The sequence below is a fragment of the Bombus vosnesenskii genome, unplaced genomic scaffold, assembly GCF_011952255.1.
Source record: "Bombus vosnesenskii isolate JDL3184/JDL3185 unplaced genomic scaffold, Bvos_JDL3184-5_v1.1 scf7180000013295, whole genome shotgun sequence".
Taxonomy (NCBI): domain Eukaryota; kingdom Metazoa; phylum Arthropoda; class Insecta; order Hymenoptera; family Apidae; genus Bombus; species Bombus vosnesenskii.
The window spans coordinates 4,466,187-4,492,350 of NW_022882946.1; the positions used below are offsets into that span (position 1 = coordinate 4,466,187).

A 26,164-nucleotide genomic window follows, 5' to 3' on the forward strand; every position below is an offset into this window, starting at 1 on the left:
GACGTTGTATGTTGTAGAGCGAAATGCCATATCGAGCGGGATTTATTTGAAGAAAACTAACGATATACGTACAATTTTCATACGAATGCAATATACTGGATAAATTATACAGCGCTCGACGATATCGTAACTGCTTTATTACAATATAAGTTTTTCTAGTCAATTTATCTGACGTCTTGATCGATGATCCAGCTGCAGATTACTACAATCTTTAAATTACTTTTATCGTCGTTATTTTTCGATTAGTAAAATGATCCATTTAATTATACTTAATTTATTTACTTTAATCTCACAGTGAGATTGTTTCTACTGAATATTACGCAATTCTTCTCGCTTTGAACCTCTTGGCTTCTCCTTATATTTGGTCGTATTCAAAGTCGTAAAAAATAAAAAAAAAAAAAGAACGTTACGGCTATCCAGACTGTGATTCTTGGCTTTTCCTTCTACGATCTCTGAAATCTCTACCGCGATTATCGCCTTTTTATCGAGATTCTGATAACGTAGACCACTCGAGGCGGTTCTTTGTCAGCCACATCGAATACAAGCGTCGTTCTCGCGTACAAAGGGATTTGTACAAAGGAAAATGCATTCATTCCTTTGAAAGTGTGCGCATTTCGTACGCTTGCACTTTTAAATATGGAATTTAATATTTGTTGACACACGCACACACACACACACACACACACACAGAGAAGAATACAACAGCGTGGTGTATTCGATTAATCTCAAAAAGTGATTGAATTTTAATCCATGCCATTAAAAGTTGCGTTAACGCAATATGTGTTTCATTGCCAATTTCTTTATCTTTTGACTAATTATCTAATTAAACATATCGAATTTACATTGCGATCATGAAAAGGAATTTCATATTTTTTTTTTTTTCGTTGCTATCCATTTTTACATCTACATCCTATAATTGTATGAAATTCGTCGAGATTAAAGTATTTTATAATACTGTAATAAACAATTTTATATACATAATAAATTGCCGCGATGTATTCGTTATTCTAATACAGTTTTTGTAACCGTAAAAAGCAATAATTTATTTTATAATAATATCAACTTTTATAATAATATCGATCGACTTTTGCACGTTATTTCATTGAGTGGCTCTTAACGCTGACTCAATGTGTGATATAATCGTTAATAAATTAATCGATCGGAATCATTTCTGATGCTTTGACATTGCTGTATATTTATCGCAGAATTTCGTATTCGTGCGTGTTTTTTTTTTTTTATCTTTTCATTGGACTTTAAATTCTACGACAACGACACGTAACTTGCGTATACTCTAGCACGTACGCCTGGCTTCCGACCTAGACCTCGATAAATGTGATACTCGCCATTTCAATTTCAAATTTCAAGGAGTAGAGCTTCGTCTACGGTTTTACCTGTTCGCTGAAACAATTTTGAACGGACTTTGTCGAGATTCGAATATTTAATAGCCTCGTGCTACAGTCGATTCGGGCAGCAAATAAAATTCTAAAATAACAAGGAGAAATCAAGATACTACGCGTTTCTTTTTCTAATACTCTTATACCTATTTTAATGTCAACATCGTGCCAAATATTTGGGAGTTTCAGAGAAATGAAATAATCTCGGAACTTTGTATTCTCTTAATCTTCTATAAATATTTACAAGATAAGCCTATACAATATGTTGCATCAGCGTGTAGATAAAAATTTCGAAAACGAAACTCAAAGTTAAAAGTAAATTTGAAGACTAAAAAAGGAAAGATTAAAAGATAAGTGCGATGCAAGTCGATTTGTATAGTTACATTTGTTTGTCGTAAAGCAATCATATGAGAATGATTGTAATCGACATTCGTCGCAGAAAATATCCCGTGACGAGTAAAGAGACGACGAGACGGTTGTCCTTCGAGTAGTGAAATTTAAACGAACGGCTTTGCTCCCTTCACGAAACTTTCATTCGCATTCTCGTGCGGTTCAACCTTTCGTTTAAGAGGAAAGAAGAGAAGGGGGATCCTTCGTGTCCTCGATATGTGAATATCCGTGAGAGAAGTTTCCTTCCTCCTCGAAGATTACGATCACTCGTCTCGCTTCGTCATTTTCTCTGTACCCCGTTTCTTTTTATATACCGATTTCATCCGATCGACGACCCACGATTTAACGTACCTACGTGTCTTATCAAATTTCCTTTTTGAATCTTGTATTTGAAATTCTCGTATCAAATTTGCATCGCAAGTCCATCGGGGTTAATATTCGAAGAATTAAGCAAAGAAAGACGAATCATGTATTTTAGTCAGTGCTGGATCAAAGAGTTCTGTGGCCCGAGACTATTGGCCCAGCGTAAGACCGCTTTGTGTAAAAAATGATTTTCAAAAATTAGCTATTTATTTTGAGATTTTTGTTTGTAGAAACTTGCTGTTTTACGACACTCTCTCTTTTAATCTAAACTTAGGAAGTTTTAGAAAATGCGTACACGCATACACGTATCCTACCTGTACCCTACGTTCCTGTTTCTTGTCTTCATTTTGATTTTAAATATCTTCTGTATCTTAAGTTTTTGGCGATCTTCTTCTTTTTTTTTTTTGCCGTTATTTCTTCGGCTAGTTGTTACTCCTGTTAAACCAGATTCATCAAATGTCAACATTGGACAACTTCAGTCTCGTTGCACATGCTGCTAATTTTGAAAATCCTCAAGATTCATCCTGTCGCATTAACTTTGATTTGTTAGCTAGATGAGATAATAGGATCAATCGCATATTGCTCAAAACTCAAACGACATTTACAAACGTAACAATAAAATTACCTTGCTAAGAATCATTCTATTAACTCAACCACTGCCGCTACTAACTTTCGAAACATCCGCCATTAACATATCAGCGAATGACAGTCGGCCGACGAAAACTTTTTTTTGAACTCTCCAAGATCAATATGCATCGAGTCGTGTGAACTGAAAATGTCGTAATTCCGTAATACTTGGTAAACATACGCATTAATCGTTTCGTCATTTGCTATCGCTTCGGGGACCGGTTTTTGGTGGCTGGGTAAAGAAAATCGACAAAAAGGATATATATAGAGTAAGGAAAGAAGAAAAATAAACAAGTATATCGTGGAAACCGAGACGGTGTGGTTACATTATCGAAAGCGAATAATATCGCTTGAACTCGCTTGCACGGTCATGTCATACCGACAAACGTTTCGCAACGGTTACCATCCGCCTGGTTGGTTAAATTTTCGGCACGAGTTTTCGCGTTCTGCGCATGCGTGATACCGGTCAGCCTTTTACGCTCGAGTTTCGTATCTACGAAACGTTCTTCCAACGATTTCATCCGCGAAGGTTGCCCTCCTTCGTTGTGCATAGTTCTTCTGTCATAGACGTAATTACAGATACACTTGCCACTACTGATGTAACACGATAAACGTTCTCTTACGGAGAAATTAAAATATATCGAAGAAAAATGAAAGATTCTAAATTATAGAACATCGTTTCGTTTTTGCTGAAAAAAGAGGAATCTATACAGAGATCGTTTCTCCTCTATGTCCTTCAACTTGCGAGTTAATTGTCAGGTTGAACGCGTCATCCGAAAAGTAATCGGTCCGCTGACCGATTTACTTCCAAATGTCAAGAGGCGTTCCGCGCGCAACGAGAGAAAAAAAGAAAGGATTTCGTAGGAATCGAGGAAGAGAAAGGAACAGCCAGGGGTGAAATTGGGTAGGGGGTAGAGGAGTGGGAGACGCGCAGGGGCAGAGGTACAACCATGGACGTTGCGAAATAGTCGGTCGTGCTCGACTGACTTTCGATGAAATTCAATCGGGGAAAAAGCTGCGCAGATCTCTCGTCTGCATGTACCGACGGAGGAGAAGTTAATTCTCGAAAGCATGGAAACCGGGTTTCTTATCTGGCGGTAGTGAATACATCGCGTGAATGAATCGGGTATAAAAATGAACTATAGAAAGTAAAAAGCGATGCAAATAAGAACTCTATACGTAGTCCAATTTGAATTTACATGGACAACTTTAAAACTTGCTTATCGACGTATTTAACGCGTATTTAGATTCGTTCTTTTAGTAATCACAGACCGAATTCATTCTAATTCCTTCTACAAAATTTGATATTAATATTTAAATCGCGTATCGTAAATGTGTTAAGGCAAGTTACTTTATCGCACAATATAGCGAAAAACAGGCACTGTTCTGTACTTGTTGTTCTAGTTTCTATACTTTCCTTTAAATGATTCGAATTCTACTAAATCCACTTTAGGCTTACATTTATTTGTATCGGTTTGTAAGGGGAATGGATTCCTGATCTCGTTTTCGTCATAGGCCTGAATATGGACAAATGTGTCTGCTCTCTGTCGTCGTCATCGCGATGCAAATAGTCCTTATAGCGCGAATCCGACAAGATATAGACTCGATAGTTGTCGATGTATGTACGTTGTTCCCGTACCGAAGGAGACTTCTGTTACCATAAACGTCAAAATGTTTCCGCGAACGGATTTGCACGGGCTTCGTGCCGGGCCATTTGCCATTTCCACGTTCGATGCACACCGGATACGATAATGTTCATCGCATCCTCCGCTGCATGTCTGAAACAAAATTTCACCGCAGTAACCTCTATACGGCTCTATTCGCTTTTATACTACAACCCGTTTACACGAATTTTAATCGTACGATTCATCGTTGATACGAAGCGAAGGAATTTTTTTCTTCATCGACCACCGTTTTGCCGATCGTTATTTACGCGTCATCGCGCAACTGACAAAATATTATTGCGAAACATCTCGTTCTGAACGACGTCGAACCACGAAGCGCTGGCGTAGTACTTTGTCAGAATGATACTTTTATACGTTACAGTATCTCGAAAAAGCTTAGGTATCTTCGAGACGATACTATACGATGCTCGATCGACCCTGGGAACGTGATTGTTAATTGATGAGCGTGTCTGATGACCTCGTGACACATGGGAAATCTTCAAGCGAGACTGCACTTAGTAGCAGATGTATGGAATTTTTTATGGGAGAATGGAATTTTAATTTTGTGGAATTTGATAGTAAACGAAGGAGGACCTGTTTTGATAATAGTATCGTCATTTGATAAAAGCAATCTTTGAATAATCTAAATTACTGCTTATATTCCAACTATATTTACCACTGCCTTAAGGAAAGTTCCTATAAATATATGGACAAAAAGTGATCTTGTAGTGTGTGATTATAATTTGCTAATCGTTACGAATTAATGAACTTGTATTCGTTACGAAGACAAAATATTTATTGATGTTCTATCCATTAACGCTTTCGTTATACAGAAGCTTTTAATTAGATTTACGATGTTGGTGATCATATGCAAAAATAAACACTCTAGTTCTATGAATGCAATTACCATCTATTACCGACAGTGTTCGTTACCTACCGATACTGCAGACACCATTCATGAAACAAAACAACGCATAGCTAATCAATAAACATTTCGTTAGAGACTAAAATTGAAATTATCAAAACTGTTTCCTGTTGAGGTTTAATCTCGGAATAGAGAGAGAGAGGAAATGCGTGGATGAATGTATAACAGAAATATATTTAAGTAATTTTAAGTATTAGTACAATGCGTTACTTTACAAAAGAGCTCCGAAACCATGGGTCTATAGGTATTTGTATAATTACGAAAAAACTGATCTTTCTGTACCTCACTGCACCATTTGTTTCTAGAAAAGACTATGAGGCTGAGAGGCCCTTCGAATTAATTTAGTGCTAAACAATACTCAGTGGTTTCGGAGACTGAGAAAATTGAACACTTGAGAAGATATGAAGTTTTCCTTGAAGTAAGACCCACTTCGACATTTTCAGTCCTTACCTCGACTACTATTATCTATATCTATTACTATAATGTATCCTATCGACCAAGTTCAACTTTACGTTCGCAATTTCAAAGATACTGTAGCTCGCAACCTAACCTACTGTAGCTAGCACCTAACCTAACAAATTCTTATGGGCATATTATACGCGTGATACAAAACATCTTGAAACGTTATTAACGCCAGAGTGAAACACGACCAATCATGGCTATATCAATTCGAAGACGTACGTAGGGTATAGAGGTCATAACACGTATCTCGGAAATATATTTAGCAAAAAATTACTACGTGATAGTAATATAATAGTGGCCTTAAACGTACAATACTGTTCAAATAACTTGCGAAGTTTATACTGGCAATAAATAATTCGTAACTCCTACATACATTTTCAGATTGGTTTCGAATTTTACCAATACGATTGCCATAGTCTCGTTTCGTTGTGGCGCTAATCGATTTTCAGAATGTTTCGCGTAACGTGCGTGATATATGCGTAAAAAGTTTCTGAAAGTATTCAAACAATTTCGTGAACGACCGCGCTCGGCACCAATTTTTCTTGCTCGTTTCTGCGATCAATCGGGGCGGCTGACGGATAACGATCTAAGATAGGCTGTTCGACAATTACGCGTCGTCAGTTGCGACCATCACTCTGATATCGTAATTGATGCATACGGACCGAGCGAGGTTAAATTACACACATCGCTGCAGTAATCGTTAGCGTTACACGCTAATTCTCCAAATTCCACGGCCGCTTCGTTTACGTTCGTGTCGTTCCAATTTCGCCACGTTTATCGCTACTCGTAGCTAGCGAATAGACGCGTCCATACGCGCGCTGACTGAATGCAAGGCTGAACGAGCTTGAAATTATCGCAGCACGCCGATACCGCGCACAGAGCGCACCTTTGTTATCTGTCGAAATTATGGTCGCGCGGGAACCGCGTTAAAAGCCGGCCAAACGATGTCCACTGGAGCTTAATCGTGGATGGTTAGGTGTAATTTGACAGGGTGCTTCTAATCAACGTTATTCCATCAATTTACGTAACGAGAGAACGTGTTTCAGTGGAAAATCTGAATGCTGCTTTGTGTAGCGTGTGTTACGTCGAAAAAGATGTTAATCGCATATAATTTATAGCTTATACGTGATTCGCTGTAAATTATGTTTGATCCACATCCTGATTGTATAATTAAAGATATTGAAATAACCGTTTTCGAATAACTTGATAATATCGGAATTACTTTACTACGGAGTACAGTAACGCTATGCATAGCGCGTTCCTTCGTAACGCAGTTTCGTATAATGTCACGCTGATAGTCCGTAGTTCGTGTAATGGTCGGTCCTCGCTGGCCTTGCTATTTGCGAACGTGTTCTTGAGCATTTAAGTATACTTTTATGACCACTGCTGACGAACACTGGTAGTTAAGATTCCCGAACCCCAACGAACACAATGGTATCCGGTGAGGTATATTTCTGAGCGCTGTGCGTGCGCCAAGGATAAACGAGGAAAGTAGTCAATGCGAGTGAGCTAGTATTGGTAGTCAGGTCAATTTTTACCTCTAGAATTAACACGAAAGGTAATACAAATATAGTCGTGTTTGGTACACGACTCGTCGCACGCGCCTCAATCATCCCAATAAAATTCTCTCGTAATGACATAATAAAAACAAAAAAAAAAGTTATATTTCTCTCATTCCGATAATTATTGGGAAACCTGTTCGTCAAGAGTCCACGATCTCTAGCGATCGGACCACTGCTGTTTGTATCTAATATAGAAAATGAAAATAAGTTAATCGTTTCTCCTTAATTCAGCCTCGTTCTATCGTTACGTGTTTATTGCCCAATTTTCGCGCAATATTGAGATACAGGAAAAGATGTATAAAAGGAGACCAAACGAAACACACGATACGAGATTAAAGCGCGTAACGCGAGTAACGACAACAGGACCAACGTATAAAACGTTGCCTCGAGGAACATTAGATCCTACTTATACAGATCTTATTTAAAAGCTTAGACAGACAGACAGATAAACAGATAGATAGGTAAGTGGAGATACATATGCTTGTACATTGTACAGTTTCATGTAACCGGCAGATATAGATAGCTGTCGCTGGTATAGGAACATGAGAATACTATATGGTTGGTCGTGTCAGCTACACACCAAGTACTGCACCATAAGCTGTTTCATAAGTTAATACGACCTTATTAGCGGAATAAAGGCACACGAATAACCAGTGGCTTTCTGATTACAGCAACTCTCCTTTCCACCTACCCAATCCAACCATGGATCCACAGGGTTTACGTTTAGCCTGTCTGGCAATCAAGACATCGAGGGTCCTCAGGGTAGTTTCGAGTGCATCCAACAAACGAGCCCTAAGTAAGTAACTATCTATGTAATGTATAGTCAATCGGAAAAATCACCTTGTTATCGTTTCTGAATCTACCCGTTAAATAAAAGTAACGGGGTAGCTAGCCAGATCGAGTGAACTGAACAGATTCAAACTCGATTTTCTCGAAAATGAAGCTTCACGTGAAAACAAAAGTCGCCTTCTTCTCGATTCTATTATTACGGTTCCGAAAATTTTATACAGGGTAGTTGGTAACTGATGGTACAGACGGAAAAAAGAAGTCGAAAATATAGAATAAAAAATATGGAATAAAAATTTATAGAATAAAAAAAAAACGTCAATCGAGACAACGATCTACAGTGAGATCCGTTATAACGAGACGCGATAAAGTGCACGCGTACCGAGCGAAAATTCAAAGTCGATTTTCTCGAAAACAAAGCCTCAAACGAAAAATTTTTATTCTATATTTTCGACTTCTTTTTTCGCGTAGAATCATCCCCTTTCCGCTCGTACCACCAGTTACCAATCATCCTGTATAATTCACGCGGATTTCGACTTGATACGTATATGACGTCGGTAAAATGATCGCAGCTGACGCTAATCTGTGGCCTTGTCGGAAAAACGGGACGCAATAATAGTAAACTGTAACAGAATACATAGTTTTTTTTTTATTATTATTATTTAGTTTGTACTTTAGAATTTGTCCAGCTGGACATTCGGTAAATTTTTCTAGCTTAATTGCTAAATAACAGCTACCAACAGCGGGATACCATCTTCGAGTTTGTCTATTTCTTTAGTGAGGTCAGTGACGTGCAGAATACATAGTTGCATACCACAAACTATTACTGTTTTGTCGTAGAACTTAATGGGCACGTTACTTACACGCGATCATTGTATAAATAGGACAGAATTTTTCTTCTGTAATATTCCTATAACGTATAATTATCGATATACGATATTTACGTGTGTGATTTTGATAGAGAGATTTTGAAATTGGTTTAAATTTAACGTTACCATAATGCTTGGAATTGAAATGGGTATACATCTGTTTATAATCGCGTTCGATCCGATGTTCCATGAATGAAACATTTTCTCGATAATTGAAAACTGTCCTTCGAACGTACGATTAGTCTTACTTTCGTGAACTTTATGCCACAGATAAAGCGACAGACGAAGATGAAATAGCGTAAGAATTAATTCGGATTTACTCTCTGCAACGGTGTGATAATATTTCTTATTCCTTCCATCGGTCTTCAACCACCTTTATTCTTACCGTATCTTGTCAGTTAGAAAATTAAATCTCTGTCAGACAATATATCAGCTTCATAGAACCAACGCTAATCTCTAACAATCCCGAAGGAAGATCTATTTCCTGACGGATAATGTATCAAATCCATGAAGCTAAAATTCATTTTTAATTCCGAAAGATATTACGCATCCTCTAAATTACCAAGAGAAGAAACGATCTTAAATTTTCTATTCGGTGGATAAAGTTGGTCTGTAACTTTGGCAAGAATTATATATAGAGGGAAAACCAATCTTAAATTTCATCGCGTAACCATCTGCTCGTGGGAGGATCAAATCGATTCCCACTGCTCGAATCTAGAGACTGCACGTCTTTCAAACGCGCGGCACATTTTCAAGACACGGGAAACGGCGCGGAAAAAAGAAAAGAGAAAAACGGCGTCAAAACTCGTTCTAGCGACTTATCGGTCTCTTTATGGTGTTCCATTTTTCCTGTGCAGGAATCTGGAGAGTCTTGGCGCATTGCGGTGTAAAATGCGAATACAAGCGAATGACGATGTGTACGAGACAACCAGGCATCGGATGGCCGTTGCCGAAGAGAATAACAAGAACAAATGGTAAGTCACCCCTTGAAAAGATACGGTCGTCGAAGGCTCGACTTCATCGATCCTGCATGGAGGTCGATTTTTCTTCCATGAGTTCGTTATCGAGTTCGCGCACGGTTCCATTCCTTTATATGCTTGCTCGTTCTATTTTTCGAGTGGTTTCTGTGTCATATTCGTATGCACTTCACCTTGCTAAGTAAGTCGACCCTCGTCCCAAATCACGTTATTTCTAGATCCATCGTTCATGACAATTCGTACGATTCTCGAATTAAATTCGATACCAGTTTAGTTTATTCGTTATCGTTTACACGATGTTCGTTGATAATTACAGAGAACGAGGAGGGAAGTAGCGGGAATTGTAGAGTTACATAAGCCAATCTTCATTTTACAAGAGACATTATCGTGTAAGATGTAACCAAAGAACGAAAAAGAAAAGATCATTGGGATTGTAAGACAATGGACGGATATCGTGCAGGCAGATTAGTTAATTTGTTTAACAGCGTAACGGTCAAGGTTAAAAAAGCCCCGCAAGTGCGACTTAGGTCCGAAATCTTTGGTATCCGTCGCTGTGGATGAAACTTATTACGTACATGGATATACTGTGTGATACACGGTTTACATAAACGAGTCGTGTAACAAGATATTACGAATAGTGGATTTCTATTTTGATGATTCTTCTTGTCAGTATATTTAAACGATAGAGGGAAGATTCATTTCAAATACAAAAATGTCCTAATATACAGGGTGGTTGGTAACTGGTGGTACAAGCGGAAAGGGGGTGATTCTACGCGAAAAAAGAGGTCGAAAATATAGAATACAAATTTTTCGTTCGAGGCTTTGTTTTCGAGAAAATCGACTTTGAATTTTCGCTCGGTACGCGTGCGGTACGTTATAACGGATCTCACTGTAGATCGTTGTCTCGATGGGAAAATTTAAAAAAAATTTGTATTCTATATTTTCGACTTGTTTTTTCGCGTAGAATCGCCCCCTTTCCGCTTGTACTACCAGTTACCAACCACTCTGTATATTTAATTTCCCATTCATCAATATGTCGCATCGTTTTTGTATATTCACATGTGCAAGAAGTAAAATCCACTTCGCTGCAAATTAATTCGATTACTTTTATTAGCTTTAAATTTTCTAGGTATAGAAATTGCCGTTTAAGAGTAACTAAAATAATAAAAATAATAAATAAAATTTGGCTCCGATAGATGAAATTCTGATAAATAAAATCCCATCGTAGGAACGTAGAAAAGAGGAAAAGAAAAAAGAATAAACCGAGGCATTGCATTGTTTGGACCAGTTGCATTCTCTATAGTTGTCTAGTGGTAGCACCGGTTACATAATTCCGCGTTTAAGAGCAAAGCTGATAATGGGTTTTCCCGGTGATGGCTTGCGTCAGAAAGGAAAATCGATTAATCACTTTCCTCGCGGAAAGACGATTCCTGTAGATTAGAGCTGGACATTGGGTGGGAAACTGGCGTCAACCAGAACCTTGTCTACTGACGTCAAGCGTGGGTTGGTCAGGTGTCGACGTTAAGAGATAGATAGAAATGATCTCGTTAACCGATACGATATACGGTAAAATATTCCAGTCGTTTATATTATCGATCATATTATACGAAGCAATTTATGCTGATTATATTATGCGAACTACTTGCAATTAGCCGATCTTCCAATACGGTGGATTCTATCCTTTAAAGTAAAAAATATGATAGTAAAAGTGCAAAACAATCTAAGATACTAAACACTGAAAATGTAAATGTCACAGAGAATAATAGAATCATAGCTGTGCTATACATACGTAGCTTGAATTAACCCTTTGATCCCTATGGACGCATATATGCGTTTGCCAATTTTTTCCACCTCCCTCGCCCTTGAGATTATTTCATTAGTGTAAGAGACGATACGCGTGCATTTCTTAGTAACGACAATGAACAAAAAAAAAAAAAAGAAATGAGAATCTGTTTATTTTCTGTATACTTCTGTATATTCGCGGAGATTATAATTGCGATTAATATGTCTTTACACTCCGTTGTCGCTATCGTGGCGACATTATAAGTGAAACTGACAAATCCGTTATCGCCGCCGTGGTGATATTCTAAATGAAATGAACAGCTCCGTTGTCGTTGCCGTGGCGACATTCTAAGTACGATTGTAAGTAGTCTCGGAGTAACTGGCAGCCCATAGTAAAAATGATTCGGAGTTTCTGGTGGGTCATTGGGATACCCGGTGTGCAAAGGGATATTATAGCAGTGCCGTATATAAATCATTAATTTTTATTAAGAAAAAGTATTTGGTCCCCAACGCGGATAACTTTCACCGGGAGTATTCAGTAATTTATTCGAACGTTGAATACTAGCAGTTCTTTTTTGCCAAAATAAGACTCTCATATAATCAATAATTCTTGTAAATATAGAGATACCGATTTTTTTTTGTAAATTCCATGAGCTTAGATTTATATCAAACACGTCATACGCACGAAATAAGCTGTTTTATTAAATAGAAGTCTATTAAATGAAACGTTCTGAAATAGCTACATGCCAACTATAAAACGTTCCTTGAATATTTCATTGATCAATCAATTTCCTCTGTCATAGAAAAATTCTTCACTCTGTATATTAAGATGACGGTACGATATTACTATGGTACCTAATCACTGCGGCAAAAGGTTTTTCAGGACCATCGATATACAGCAGGGACGCGCTATTAACGCCGTAATGATTTCAAACTGGAAATGACAGTGGAAAAACGTGGGCATTTTACGACCATTATTTTTCTTCTCTTTCGTTTAACAACCGTAGACGGTTATGCTTGCATAGTTTCGTATATAGTACTTTCTATTATGAATATTTAATGTACCGGGGAACTAGTTTATTCACGATGTAGGGGACTATCAATCATTTTATCAACTTGGTAAATCATGCAAATTATGGGAAAGTAAGGTAGAACTATCGGAACGTAAGTTATATCGTGTATCATTTCGAAAATAAGAATTCATTCACGTTACGAAAGACCATACTTTCATTTATTCCTTTCGATCTTCTTCGTCTCTCAACAACAATGCTTTCAAACATTGCGAGTTATAATAACAAATTCTAAGATTGTAAATAATCTCGTATACCATATTCTTATATATTATTCTCGTATAAAGAACATCACTTACTCACTAATATCGTATAATATAATATTAAAAATAGTAGTAATATTTATGAGCATGCCCCTTATCGTTCTTCGTTTTATTTTCCACCAGCACCAGAGTTATCAAGCCAAATGGGCCGGACATCGGGCGCAAAGTAAAGGTGAAAACTACCGGAAGAACTATACCATCTCCATCACCATTGAATTCGAGGTATCGGGAATCGACGAGCATTCCAACTTCCGTTAGTCAGCCTAGACTGTCTTCCTCTTACAAGGCTACTGTCAATAATCAACCAGCAGCTCGAAATCAACCGGAGAAGAAAGTCTCTGAGATCATGCGTAGGCCACTCAAGTAAGTTTCGATTAGACCGTATAATCGTACCTTGAGGAACGTGTAATCATTGTTTACTTTCATAACGATAAAACAGAGAACGAAACAAGAAAGATTTAAAAAAACTAAAAATATTTGAAGAGCACGCAAGGACATGACGTTATTCCCTTTATTTTGATATCGCTTGGTAGCAAAAACACTTGTAGAGAAAACAATTTGTTTGCTGCAACTGGTACAGGTCTTTTAAAAATACGCGATAAGTCTGTGAAATTTTGTAAACAATAACAAGAATATATATCATGTTGTAGTAACAATATTTTTACTGTTTTATTCGACCGTTGAATTAAATAGTTTTAGTAATAATTCTAAATTCTATCATAAATATTTTGTGCATTTCAAGACTGTTTATTATATTCTGTCCGTGTGTTCTTCATTTAGAAATACGGTCGTAAAAGTTCGATAAAAGAACGAAAACAAAGTAACGTTTGTAAGATAAGTAGCTTAAGATAAAAGTCTAAATAATCATCTAAGTATCCATTAGTTCTAACGAATATTTTGTTTTCTGTTTACAGGGAAAGGCTTATCCATCTTCTTGCTTTGAGGCCATACAAAAAGCCAGAGTTGTATGATCGTATAAACAGAGGTAAGAATATAAACGAAAAATACAAACTTAAGATTATCCATCAAATTTTTGGCGCAAATTAATTAATTGATATCTTATTTTCAGAGGGCATCAAAGATCGAGAACGTACCGCCATGCCGATGATTCTGAAACAAGTAGCTTTCATGAGGGATAACACGTATCATCTGCATAGATACGTCTGGAATGACGTGCTAGAAGATTGGCCTTATTACACAGAACAGGAAAAGACCATGTTGAAAAGAAGAAAACCTCAAAATCTAACGCCTCCTGGTTCTAGCGATGGATCCAGCGGTACGATACATTTTCACGGATTAAATCTTCATCTCGCCGAATATTCATTGCGACAGAGCAACATGAAAGTCTAATTATATTTCACATTCATTCGGGAACAATTGTCAATACATAGATACTTTTATTCACTTGTTAAAAGATTTAAAGCTAATGACGATGAAATTGGCAAATCGACAAAAATATTTTTCCAAACGCACTCGAACAATAACATATAATGGTCTTCTTTTATATCAATGAGTAGACTTAGATGAGAATACATTGTTTACATACACATTGTTTACATTATATACATTGTTTACAGTATACATTGTTTGTATACATATAGATGAGTAGACCTTGTTTACGGTATACATTGTTTGTATACATATAGATGAGTAGACCTTGTTTACAGTATACATTGTTTGTATACATATAGATGAGTAGACATTGTTTACAGTATAGTAGAAATCTTACACACACTCTCTTTGGTGTTTGATCTCTACTAAGTTATTTATTATAATATGATTTAAACAGAAAACAATGGTTACTTAACATGAACTTAATGCAGTAATATGATTATAACTAATACAACTTAATTTTAATGTTATTGGGAAATTTGAATGTGTAAAGATATACAGGATAAAAAATATAAAAAATATTCAAAGTTAATTATAATATTTAGAGAATGACGCAAGTCTGTGTTTGGATTTCATTGCATTTCTTGTTTTCATAAAAATTTAAATCTATGTAAATATTATGCAGTGTATTAATCCATTAGCATATTAATTTTTTCACACCGAAAGTTCCTGTGAATCGTATTTTTCCGACCAAAATTGCTATTTCTTGCTATAGCGTCATGATTTTGTGTTTTGAGAAACAATCGTATGATGAGTAGCACTTTCACGCCTACGTTTCTGTGAATATCGCAGTCCACTTCCTCAGAATACATCTGCGACAGTTTCTTTTGAAAAACCAAGTCATAGCATCCATCCATCGTCGTAAAAGCTTTAAATCTAAAATGTTATCATAGTATTGACAATAATTTCGAAGAATTGTTTCAACAATCTATTCATACATGCTAACGCGTTAACAATAATCCAGATAAAATACAGAATAACATATTGAATGTACATTATCGATTATGATTACAGGCAGCGGACAATCTCCTAATTCCACTCATCCAGGTTCACCGCCTGCGATCACAGCACCTCCGCCCTCGTTGTTGGGCAACAAGCGACCAGGATATTATCAGGGTAATGATGGATTACCGACAAAAAGACCACGGATATCGCATTATAGGAAGTCAGAATTGAATTCTGGATCGTCGAATGTCGGGGAGAATGGAAGGACGGCTGGTAGTGGTGGAAATAGTAACAGTGTTAGTGTCGTTTCCAGTGCAGCCGGTGGTAGTAGTGCGAATGGTGGCAGTGGTGGTAACAACGGTGGTGTAATTGACGGCTGGGATCAACGGCAGCATCAGCGTGATCGTCGTGGCGATTATCGACCCGAAAGAACAGCGAACAGTGATGTGCTACGAGGTGGCAGCTATGGCCATGGAAAAGCGTGCTTGACGCCAACCAGTGATAGTGAAGAGACCAACCAGCAGCACGGTCATCGGGACGGGAACACCGGAACGTCTGCGAGCAATGTCGCTAACAACGCGACCACTGGCCATAGTAGTGTAGCTCATAATAATTCTTTGAGCAGCAGTCGTCATCATCATGGAAAGACTGCAACGCTTGGTGCCGAAGAGAGTGCCGGTACGGCTGTGGATTGCGTGGCTCGTTCGATGCCGAGTGCCGCGAGTGACGGTGGTAGTGCAGGTAGTTATAGTGGTAGTTCGAATGGAATACTCGCCGACAGGAGAGATAGAAGCGACAGGAACGATAGGGGACGCGTTGGCGACAGGGATCGTGACCCCAGAAAGAAGAATAACGGAACAGCCGCTAACTCGTATAACGAGTTAATCGTACCTAACTATGACACCACCGAACATAATCCTGACAGTCTTCACTTAGAGGAGAGTCCTAAATCATCGGAGTATCCGGACTACCTCACGTGAGTATCTTCGAAATTAATAAAATTTAATAGAATAACCAGTAAGATTCTTCCTACGATTTTGTCTCCGTTATTGTTAATTACGATTTATTGTAAAAAAAAAAAAAAAAAAATAACACGATCTGCACGCTTTGTGATCTAGAGAAAGACTCGTCATCATGGCTCCATAGTTGTCTTGATATTAATTATTTATTCTTTCTCTATAATATACACCCTTACATTCATATGTTACGATAATGGAGATAAAGCAGTGCAGTTTTCTGCAGTTGTGAAGCTTAATTTGGATCTTACTAAGCAAAATATACCTCGGTGTACTTACGCACGAATTTCTTACAGGTATTATACGACAATAAGCAGTACGGAACAGAGAAGACGTTATAAGGCAGAATTTAATGCAGATTATGAAGAATATCGAAGGTTACATACTCAAGTGGCGAAAGTATCTAAACGATTTGTACAGCTTCAAGATCGTTTGAAACAAGAAGAAGCTTTAGGCAATTGGGAAGAATATCAGGTACCGTATCGCATGTAAATAATATACAAGACACAATGATACTGTATCACAAGAAGCATTGTTACAATGGAAGATCTAACAATTTCATTTATACCTGTTTTATGTTTTACAGGAAATAAGGCAGCAAATTTTCGATGAGTATAACGAAACCAAAAGCAATCCTAAGCATAAGGAAACGAAATGCCGTTTTCATTACTTGCATGAAAAGCTAAGCCACATCAAGCGGCTGGTATTGGAATATGATACGCAGAACTGTGGTGGCATGGTGACTAGCAGCAGCAACGTAGATGGTAGCAACGACATGAAGGAAATGGATAGTTTGCACTACTGACACAAACTGAAAAGGCCGCTTTTTACTCTCTACCTTTTTTCGGTTGTCGGTATGCTATTATCTTCGGTGTCGAAGAATTTGCATTTTCTCGGCATGTTCCAAGGCTGATCTAAAACGGTCCACATGGTTCCTGAGTTGTATCGCCGAAAACAAAGTCAAGTACTCTCTGAACCGGGGTTGCGAGGATATATATATATATATATATTTATATATATATATATATATTATATATATATGTATATATATATATTTATATATATATATATATGTATATATTTATATATAAACTCGCACATCACGAAGAACCTTCAATGCTGTTGTTGAAAAAATTTGCGTGTAAGTCGAGGATCTCTCTTCTGTAACTGATTTGTGCGCGCGACTGTGATGATCTCTTCGACTTACGTTGTGTGATCGTGAGCGATCATCGGGATACGCTTGCGTGCTACTTCGACCAATGGTAACCAGATTGATAAAGGATCTTTTTAACGACAATCGGTACAATTTGAAGGGAAAGAAGAAGTATAAGAATAATGAAAATAAAAGAAGAAAAAGCCAGAGTCCATCCGAGGAGGGAGAGAGAAAGAGAGAGAGAGAGAGAGAGAGAGAGAGAGAACAATGAGGAAAAAGGGCATTCGCGGAGAACTAGATATTATGCGTGAACTGAAAGAGCACAGACACGTTTTTTCTTGAGAAGAAAGAACTCTGTCCTCCAATGGAAGATAGGAAGAAGAAGAATAGGGAAAAAGCGAAGAAAGAAGATAATTGAGAAAAAAGTAATTAACTCTATATAATAAGTTACTTACCGTGCGCATGTCCAGGTGCGCACTTCCAGGTGTGTCGTCCAATTTAACATTAGATTAAAAACAAAAAGAAAAGATCGACAGTGCGAATGCGAGAACAGGGTCCAAAAGGTAGTAAATGGCTTATCACGTGCCACGTCCTGAGGACACTGCGTTTCTTTTTCCGTCGGAAGGGAAAAGGAAAGGAGGCTAGCACAGAGACTGTCCACGAGCTGCCGCGAATCGTATATATGATCTGCTGCTCGCCATTTTCTTTCTTTCTTTCTTTTTTGTTCTCTTTGTTCCTCCATTTCTGATTATCTTTTTTTTGTGTCTTTCTTTTCATCTTATTTCTTTGTTCTCATTTGTCTTGTTAGAGAAAGAACAAAGGGAATCCTTAACTTTTTCCGCTAAGAGAGAGAGACTATGTTATATGCATCGTAAGGTTAGGACGATTCTTTGTTACCTCCTCGTTCTCTTTTTTGTTCCTTCACCATACGGCCCATTTCTTATATCAGGGACTCGGTCGGTGTAACTTGACTTAATAGGCAAAAGAATGACATAACTTGGGAATCTATCTTATAACAATTAAAACGAAAAAAAAAAAAAAAATAAACGTACTAAAACAAAAGAGAGGAAGGATGAGAATACGTTAAGCACTCTTCTTAGAATTATCTGCCATAAAGTGATATAAGAAAATGAATAAACCAATCACGTGCGGTTAGCTATGGCCGCACTTTGCGCTTCAGATATCCACAAAACAAGCAGGACTAAAGTTTAGGGAAATGAGAATGATACGAAGTATAAAACTGGCTTCGTTCCTTCCAAATCACGCGATCGCTCGTAGTGATTCCAGTTGTGTGTATCGTTATGCTAGGATACATCCGTTTTATACGATTTCATAACTGTTGTTAGTCATTGAAAGGCAGATGGTGCGGAGCCATCACCGATATGAAATAAAAAATATTTAACAAACGGCAAATTAAAAATCCCCCCCACCCCAAAAAGAGTAAAAGTAAATTATAAATGAAATAAAAAGAAAAACGGTAAGATCGAAATATTAAAAACGAACAAGTATCATATAGTAATAATTAATCGTCGTCAGCGATAAATATAATATACAGTGCGTTGTACAGTATACGCCAATTTATTATACGTACGAATGAATGTATTCTTCGTATAATTATTATTATTATTATTATGACAGATACTATTAATATAATTATTGATGCTATTACTACTATTATTGTTCGGATAGTTAGAAAGATAGATACAATTCGAAACCTTCGTTGGAGAACCTGCAGTTACTGAACGAAGGTATCAAAGAAAGATATTACATATATCAAGCCAATTTCAATTTTCCATTGAATATGTAACGAAAGTTTATGATGTTAATGTTTCTAATATCCTTTTGTCTGTTTACTATGATATCATTTTAAACGCATAAATACGATGAAAGAATCTTGCATAGTAATTTTAAACGTATCCCCTTTCATTCTCATTCTTTTGTCTCTTTTTTTCTTTCTTTAAGACAATTTGTATATAAGGTGTGTGTCTTTCTACTTCACACTTGCTTTGTTTCACATTAAGTAAACATTTGCAGTTATTTGCGAGTGTTTTGTGATAGGAGGTGAAGAAAGTGAAAGACGGTGATAAAGAGGAAGGGAACTTGGCTCGTATTAATTCGGTATATTGCGCATATATCGTCGTTTGTATGAATGAAATATAATACCTAAAAAGTTTTTAAATATTAGTGTACATAACTTTACACTCTTACAAGATACGTATTTCGACTTTTCTCTTTCACATAGTTAATTATTCTAAAGTATAAAAAAAGATGTTAATTTGTAAACATTTTACGTTACAAGTTTTAATGTTTAAATCATTTTATAGCAGCTTTTTCTGATATATTGCATATCTATACAAAATCAGTTAAAAAAATTTGCTCGTTTAATATGTTGTTTCGTTAATTCTTTTAAATGTAATACAAGTCGTTTCTTTTTTGCATTGTACATATTTATTTAGCTTCGTAGAAATTTAATTTGAAATTTATTAATATCCAATTGATCGAAAGTCATTTAGTTAATAAGATTCCTTTTTTCTGAAAATGAAAATATTAATAATGAAAAGTAAAATTAAGTTTCTGTTAAACGAAAAGGAAAGTCTGTATTTTAGTTTTATTGAAATATTATCGTGCATCGTAACTTGCGCGTCTAGTTCTCTTTTTTTTTTTTTTTTACCAATTAAATATACTATTTGTAATTGATTTATTCGTTGACGAACACCGCTCGGTGTTTTTGATCGCCAATAATTTTAAAGAAAATGCAAATAAATTGCATATAAACGATTAGAATTCTATGTGTTAAAGGTCTTTGTGCCTTAGTAACTTAATTTAGTTGTTGTATTTTCAAAAAGACATACTTTTATCGTAGTCTTTTAGTACATTGTAGAATAATTAATTATGTTTGAACTTGTATGAACGAGTCGCAAGATTTCATTGTATTAGCTTAAATTTATTAGTAATGCAAAATATTGTTTCTATCGACTAAAAATATTTTAAAGCAAAATATTTTTGTTTTCCATTTTATAGAGATTCTTTGTTTGCTGCTCTTAAAACTCTCTGTGCAATGTGTTTCGCTCCTTTTACGTACTATATTTAGGTTGAGTGGCAGAATTAATGACAGGAACGTACGTAAAGTTACTAAATATATTATAACCCAAATCTCTAGAAACCTTGATTTAAAAAATGCGTTTGATGCGGTCGAGGAGAAAAAGGAAAACGAGAATAATGAATGATAATTTTGAAATGTTAGATGATGTCTCGTTATGAGAAAAGAGAGATAACTGAGCGCTGCTAGAATATGAATGGCACAGTGTTGACAAGTATTTTCTACTGATTGCAACGAATTTATAAAATGCAAAACAACACGGAAAGAGCCTGTTTAGAATAAAATAATTTAACCTATTTTTATATATAAAAATATACGTATAAGTAAATAAACGAATAAGCAAATAAATTAAATAAATAAAAAATAAATAAATAAATTAATTAATTAATATTATACATATATACGATTACAGAATCTATCGTGTGTGTGTTCATGGAGATAATTCGAGGATTGTAAGGACATTAATATCGAAGTATATATGGATGTAACTAAAAGGTACGGGAACTCGTTAATATATGTCGTTGTGATTCGATTTGAACTACGATCGGTTCATTTGTAGATATAAATGATAGGGAATCTTATTTTTGCTCATTTTTTCCCTTTGCATTTACAAAAAGAAAAAATGTAATAAAAATTATAAAATAATTAATTTATGCGTTTCTTTTCACTTTCATTTCATTTACACTTCACTGCTTTTTATAGCGTAGCCGACGAATAACGGAGAAACAGAGAACAAAATTATAAAATTCAACAGGTATTTGCATAACGCGCAAAAGAAAAGAGAAAGAAAAAAAAAGAAGAAAAGAGAGAAAAGAAGCTCCCGGCGTGTTTTTTTCAACACTGTCATACTGTGCCATACATAACTTGGGAACTTCGGTGTACGATGGTTCAGTAAAAAGTTTGTATCTAGATTATGAATATTCCGACTTTCCTTTTTGTATTATATTCGCGCATTGATTATTAAACAAAAGAAATTATACGTAAGGATATTTTCAGACCATTCCTTTATTATAAATAATAAATTTTGGAATGCTGTTGTTAAATTTAAAATAATGCTGTAGTGGATTAATAATCCAAGAAATGATTAATTACTTATAAATAAGTATCGTATTATTTAAGATTTTCCAATGATTTTTTCGTTTAATTTCGATTAACCTTATGTATGTACAATTTTTCGCAAAATACCACGTTCTTTTAATCTAACGCATGTACAAATAGTATCGATCAAGAGTGTAAAATATCCACCGATCATTCAGACATTGCAACGATGATAGTACACGTGAGAGCAGTCCATTAACTAATGGACGAATCGATAGAGGCAGAAAATAGAATGCACTAAAGAGACTGAACTAGAAGAAACTCGGCGCGTAAAGGAAATACCTAAAAATTCAAGTGCAACTTAAGTAAACCCTGCAATAAACGCGTTTCTAATTTGCGCCGCGTTTCTAACAAGCGAGTCGGTATACGTATATTCGACGGACTGAAATACTTAATGAGAGATGGGTGAAACATGAATAGAGTATCTGTCAGAGAAGAATGGAACCATAATACCGAACTTGTCCCATGATCAGCATTTTCAGGATCGTGTAAACGTTTGAACGAACGACGAAACTGTCGGAACAAGTAGTATTTGTACAGAAAGTAACGTCTTTGCGAATGTAAGTGCTCTTAATAATGCATTTGATAACTCGTAACGATTAGTTCCGATTGCCGATAGCTCCGTTATCGGTTTCATTGCCAGAGCTTCGAACGTGAAGCAAACCTTTTGAAAATTTTCGTTATTATTACTATTCCTGCATTTTATTTTTCTTTATTTCCTTTACGTTGTATCAGATTTGATCCCTCAACATATTCGATAGAGAACATTCGATTAAGCTTCATGCAAATGCGTTCACCGTGTGCGATTCCTAAGAACGCGTTTTAATATCGTCGAGTATGTTTAGGAGGAATGATCGTATGACCAATACATGCCTTCGAAGTTAATAAATATAATTGACATTTAGATCAGTATTTCGCTTTCACTTTGTCATTTTCTTTCTCTTTATTTCCTTTTTTTTTTCTTATCCTCCACTTTTTTTCTAAATATTCATTGTTATTCGATATTGTTAGATTTCACCGAGTTCGAACACTTTCTTTCCATTGTGTTTCATTCGTCCTCGAACGAGCATAGTGCCTTCTTTTCATTCCGTTGCCAAGCACTCTCTACTCGGTGTTATCGGATAATCGTATTCGCCTATATGTACTTGTATGTCTGTTTTCATACCGTTTTCTACGAATTACGTACGTAAAGTATGGTTAGTACGTATCTCTTTCTGTTCCCCTTTTCGGTTAGTTTCTCTAGTAATCTTTGCCACGACAGAATAATCACATTCGGATCGTTGAACCGACGGAAAATCGCGATTCGATGATTCACGCTTTATCGCTGATCCTCGGAATCATATACGTAGTGTCTTACCATGTAAGTGTCATTGAGTGATATTTAACGCGAAATAAGGAAAGAGTAGGAGTCGAGGTTCTCGTAAATCAAAGTTTTCGACCACTATATATAAATTCTATCAATTATGACGCCTGCTCCAACTTTTCGTCTCTCTCTCTCTCTCTCTCTCCCTCCCTCTCTCTCTCTCTCTCTCTCTTTTGATTTGTTCAAAGCTTAAGAATGAAAGAAAAAAGCAGAAAATTCAAGTGCCAATTTTAGCAAAGCGAGAGTAAATGACTATACATATATACATATAATACACGAAATATATATATACAATATATTTAGCGTAATTTTACGTACATTATTTCTTACGTAAACGATATTAATACGTACCAACGCTGATAAAGGAGGAAAAGTCTCAAGAATATCTTTGTTTTGGCGTCGAAAGAAAAGGAAACTCGCTAAAGATATGCATTAACGAGCTTCGAGACCGCGTCACAGACAAAGAAAGAATCGTTTACTCCTCCTTATTTCCTCTGTACTCACGGGGAAACGTATCATTATCGAAACAACGTACATTTAGATAAATTTTTAAAAAGAGAATTATCGTGTCTTAGACGAGAAAGTCGTATGGAGAACTGGGAAAGAAGTGAAACGGTGTACAGCGCGTGGGTATTCAAAATTATGTCCCTAAATAAATGTCATTGGTGTTTATCGATTTTTCTATACTTCTCACGGTCTCCCTTTCTCTTTCTAAATGTTGAATTGTTAATCGTCCAATGATTGGTAAAGTATCGCGAATGAGTTCTGCCAGTTTGTCAGCGTTTCGAATATTCTTCGAACATGGTCTCCGTAAACGAGGTTTCTTCTACTTTCGATTATTCTTCTCGCGAAGGGCTACAAAACTTGTCGGTGTTCCTGCTAGTAGAAAATTCCTCGTTATAGTACTTGGATGAAATTGAAAAACTTTTGAACAATCTGTGAACGTTTCATGAAAGTTTTCACTCGTTAAAGGTTGACCACGTTTTAAATGTTACTTAAAATGTACTATAAAGTGAATATAATAAAAGTGTAATACCATTAAGAGAAAAAAAAAGGTTAATTTAAAGGTAAAATTAACATTAAAATATTTATAAAATTTTTCCGGCTCCAAAGAAACGAAGAAAATAGCGCAGCAGAGATTAAAACGTTTGAACGTTTATTATGTACTACAGGAAGTTTATTTTTGTTAATCGATATCGTTTATCGTAGTTTTCCTTTGATTAAATTCACATTAAGATACGGAACAAGGTTAATGATAGGTTACTTCAGTTTTTTCTTCCATTCTATGTCTTCACTGCCTTTTTCGGCCGTCCTGGCACAACAGACAAAATTTCTCATTATATAACGACTCATGAATGTACTGTTCCATCGTAATTGAAGCGTAGCCAAGCGAAAAGGACGATTTAAACAGAAAATCAAAACGACTCATAAGACCCAAACGTCTTGTCGTAACCATGAAAAGCGTATTATCTTTACGAAAAAGGATATTCAGTTTTAAAGGTTATTTGTAAAATATATAAAGTTTGTACTACTTTGAAATCCCTCGCCAGAATATTTTGAGCAACAGGTGATTTTTCATGAACGTCCATTGAAAATTTAGGCGACACGATGTTCAGAGTAAAGTAGAATTTTTTTGCGTGAACTTGCCTTTTGTCGGCTCAATGCGCGTGATTTATCAGAAAATACAAAACAAATAAATCATCGAATTTTGTAGTGGACTTTAATCCTATTTAAAATACCATAAACCGTACTTAGTAATAGATTTATGAAATCGTTATAATATTTTTAATTTAAGTTCGTTATTGTAATAACTTAACAGGTATTTTTGTTAGGTAACACACGTTATGTTTATAGATTGAATAATAAATAATATTTGGTCATTACTTACTATCGTTATGATATGAAAATATTATATTCGGAATAAGAACACTACCTCGCCGTTTTCAATGACCTCGAAATATGTTGTCAAAGTGACCATATCACCATTAATACTACATGTATTATTTAACAATTTATTTCATACATTTTTGTTCTCTAAACAATTTTTCAAGGACGTTTGGGAATATTCGTGACCTTTCTGACCAATTGAAGATCAGAATAAAGTCCAACATTCCAAATATCCATCGATTCATCGAAAATTATTTCGCGCTGACGTTGCCGACCATCTGAAGGCGATCAGGTATTATTCTAACCTAACTTATAACATAATCCTCTTTTTTATTTATACGATAGTAAGAATGGTTATCTCTCTCATTAATAAGCCATCGTAACCAAAAAATTGAAGTTCTTTACGAACATTTTGTTAACTAAGGTCGAACGGCGGTTGTATGTATAGGAAAAAAGTTGTTTAGAACGTTGAATTTGACAACATATCTCGAGCTCATTGGAATCAATAGGATCGTCCCTATTCCGAATAATTATCAAAAATATATGTGATTTAATTGTAATCGTAGATATTGAGTTATTAATTTTTTACTCTTTTCAACTTCAGTCTTAAAGTTGCAATTAAAAGACGGAAATATCAAACACAGTATGTAGCTATCTGGGTACACAATTCAGATCCGGTTCCTGACTGCACTATTCATCATTTTGAAACAGTACACACGAAAAGAACTAGTATCTCGGTGAAACATACATATCACGTTTTGATATATCATTCTTTTTGCGTGTTAGAATCATATAACAAACTTTCTAAGTCCATGTATACTATCCGGAAATAGTAAACCAAAGAAGATTACATGTTCGTATAAAAGAGGTTTCATTTCCGTTTATTTTTATCAATTCAGACAATTAAGTTGGAAAACATACTACTTATACACGCGATACAGCGGAGTATGTCACTCCGAACGGAGCGAATTAAATAGTTTATTAATGGATATATAGATCGCGTAACTAGTTCGATATCGCGTGCATGCATACATGTGATTGCCGGCAAAAAGAGAGTTCTGATCGCATTCTTTCTT

General features: G+C 35.9%; 1 protein-coding gene across 1 annotated transcript in view; it reads left to right on the forward strand.

Annotated features, from left to right (window-relative positions):
* The window catches only part of LOC117233176 (RNA polymerase II elongation factor Ell), a 146,877-nt gene extending 129,375 nt beyond the window's left edge, over window positions 1-17,502 (forward strand). The window contains exons 3-10 of the mRNA XM_033493216.1: window positions 8,059-8,183; window positions 9,900-10,016; window positions 13,258-13,497; window positions 14,049-14,119; window positions 14,204-14,410; window positions 15,541-16,447; window positions 16,784-16,961; window positions 17,074-17,502. Of these exons, the coding sequence (XP_033349107.1) occupies window positions 8,059-8,183; window positions 9,900-10,016; window positions 13,258-13,497; window positions 14,049-14,119; window positions 14,204-14,410; window positions 15,541-16,447; window positions 16,784-16,961; window positions 17,074-17,292 (2,064 nt within the window). The 3' untranslated portion in view covers window positions 17,293-17,502. The remainder of the gene's footprint in view (window positions 1-8,058; window positions 8,184-9,899; window positions 10,017-13,257; window positions 13,498-14,048; window positions 14,120-14,203; window positions 14,411-15,540; window positions 16,448-16,783; window positions 16,962-17,073) is intronic.
* The last annotated feature ends 8,662 nt before the right edge of the window (window positions 17,503-26,164 follow it).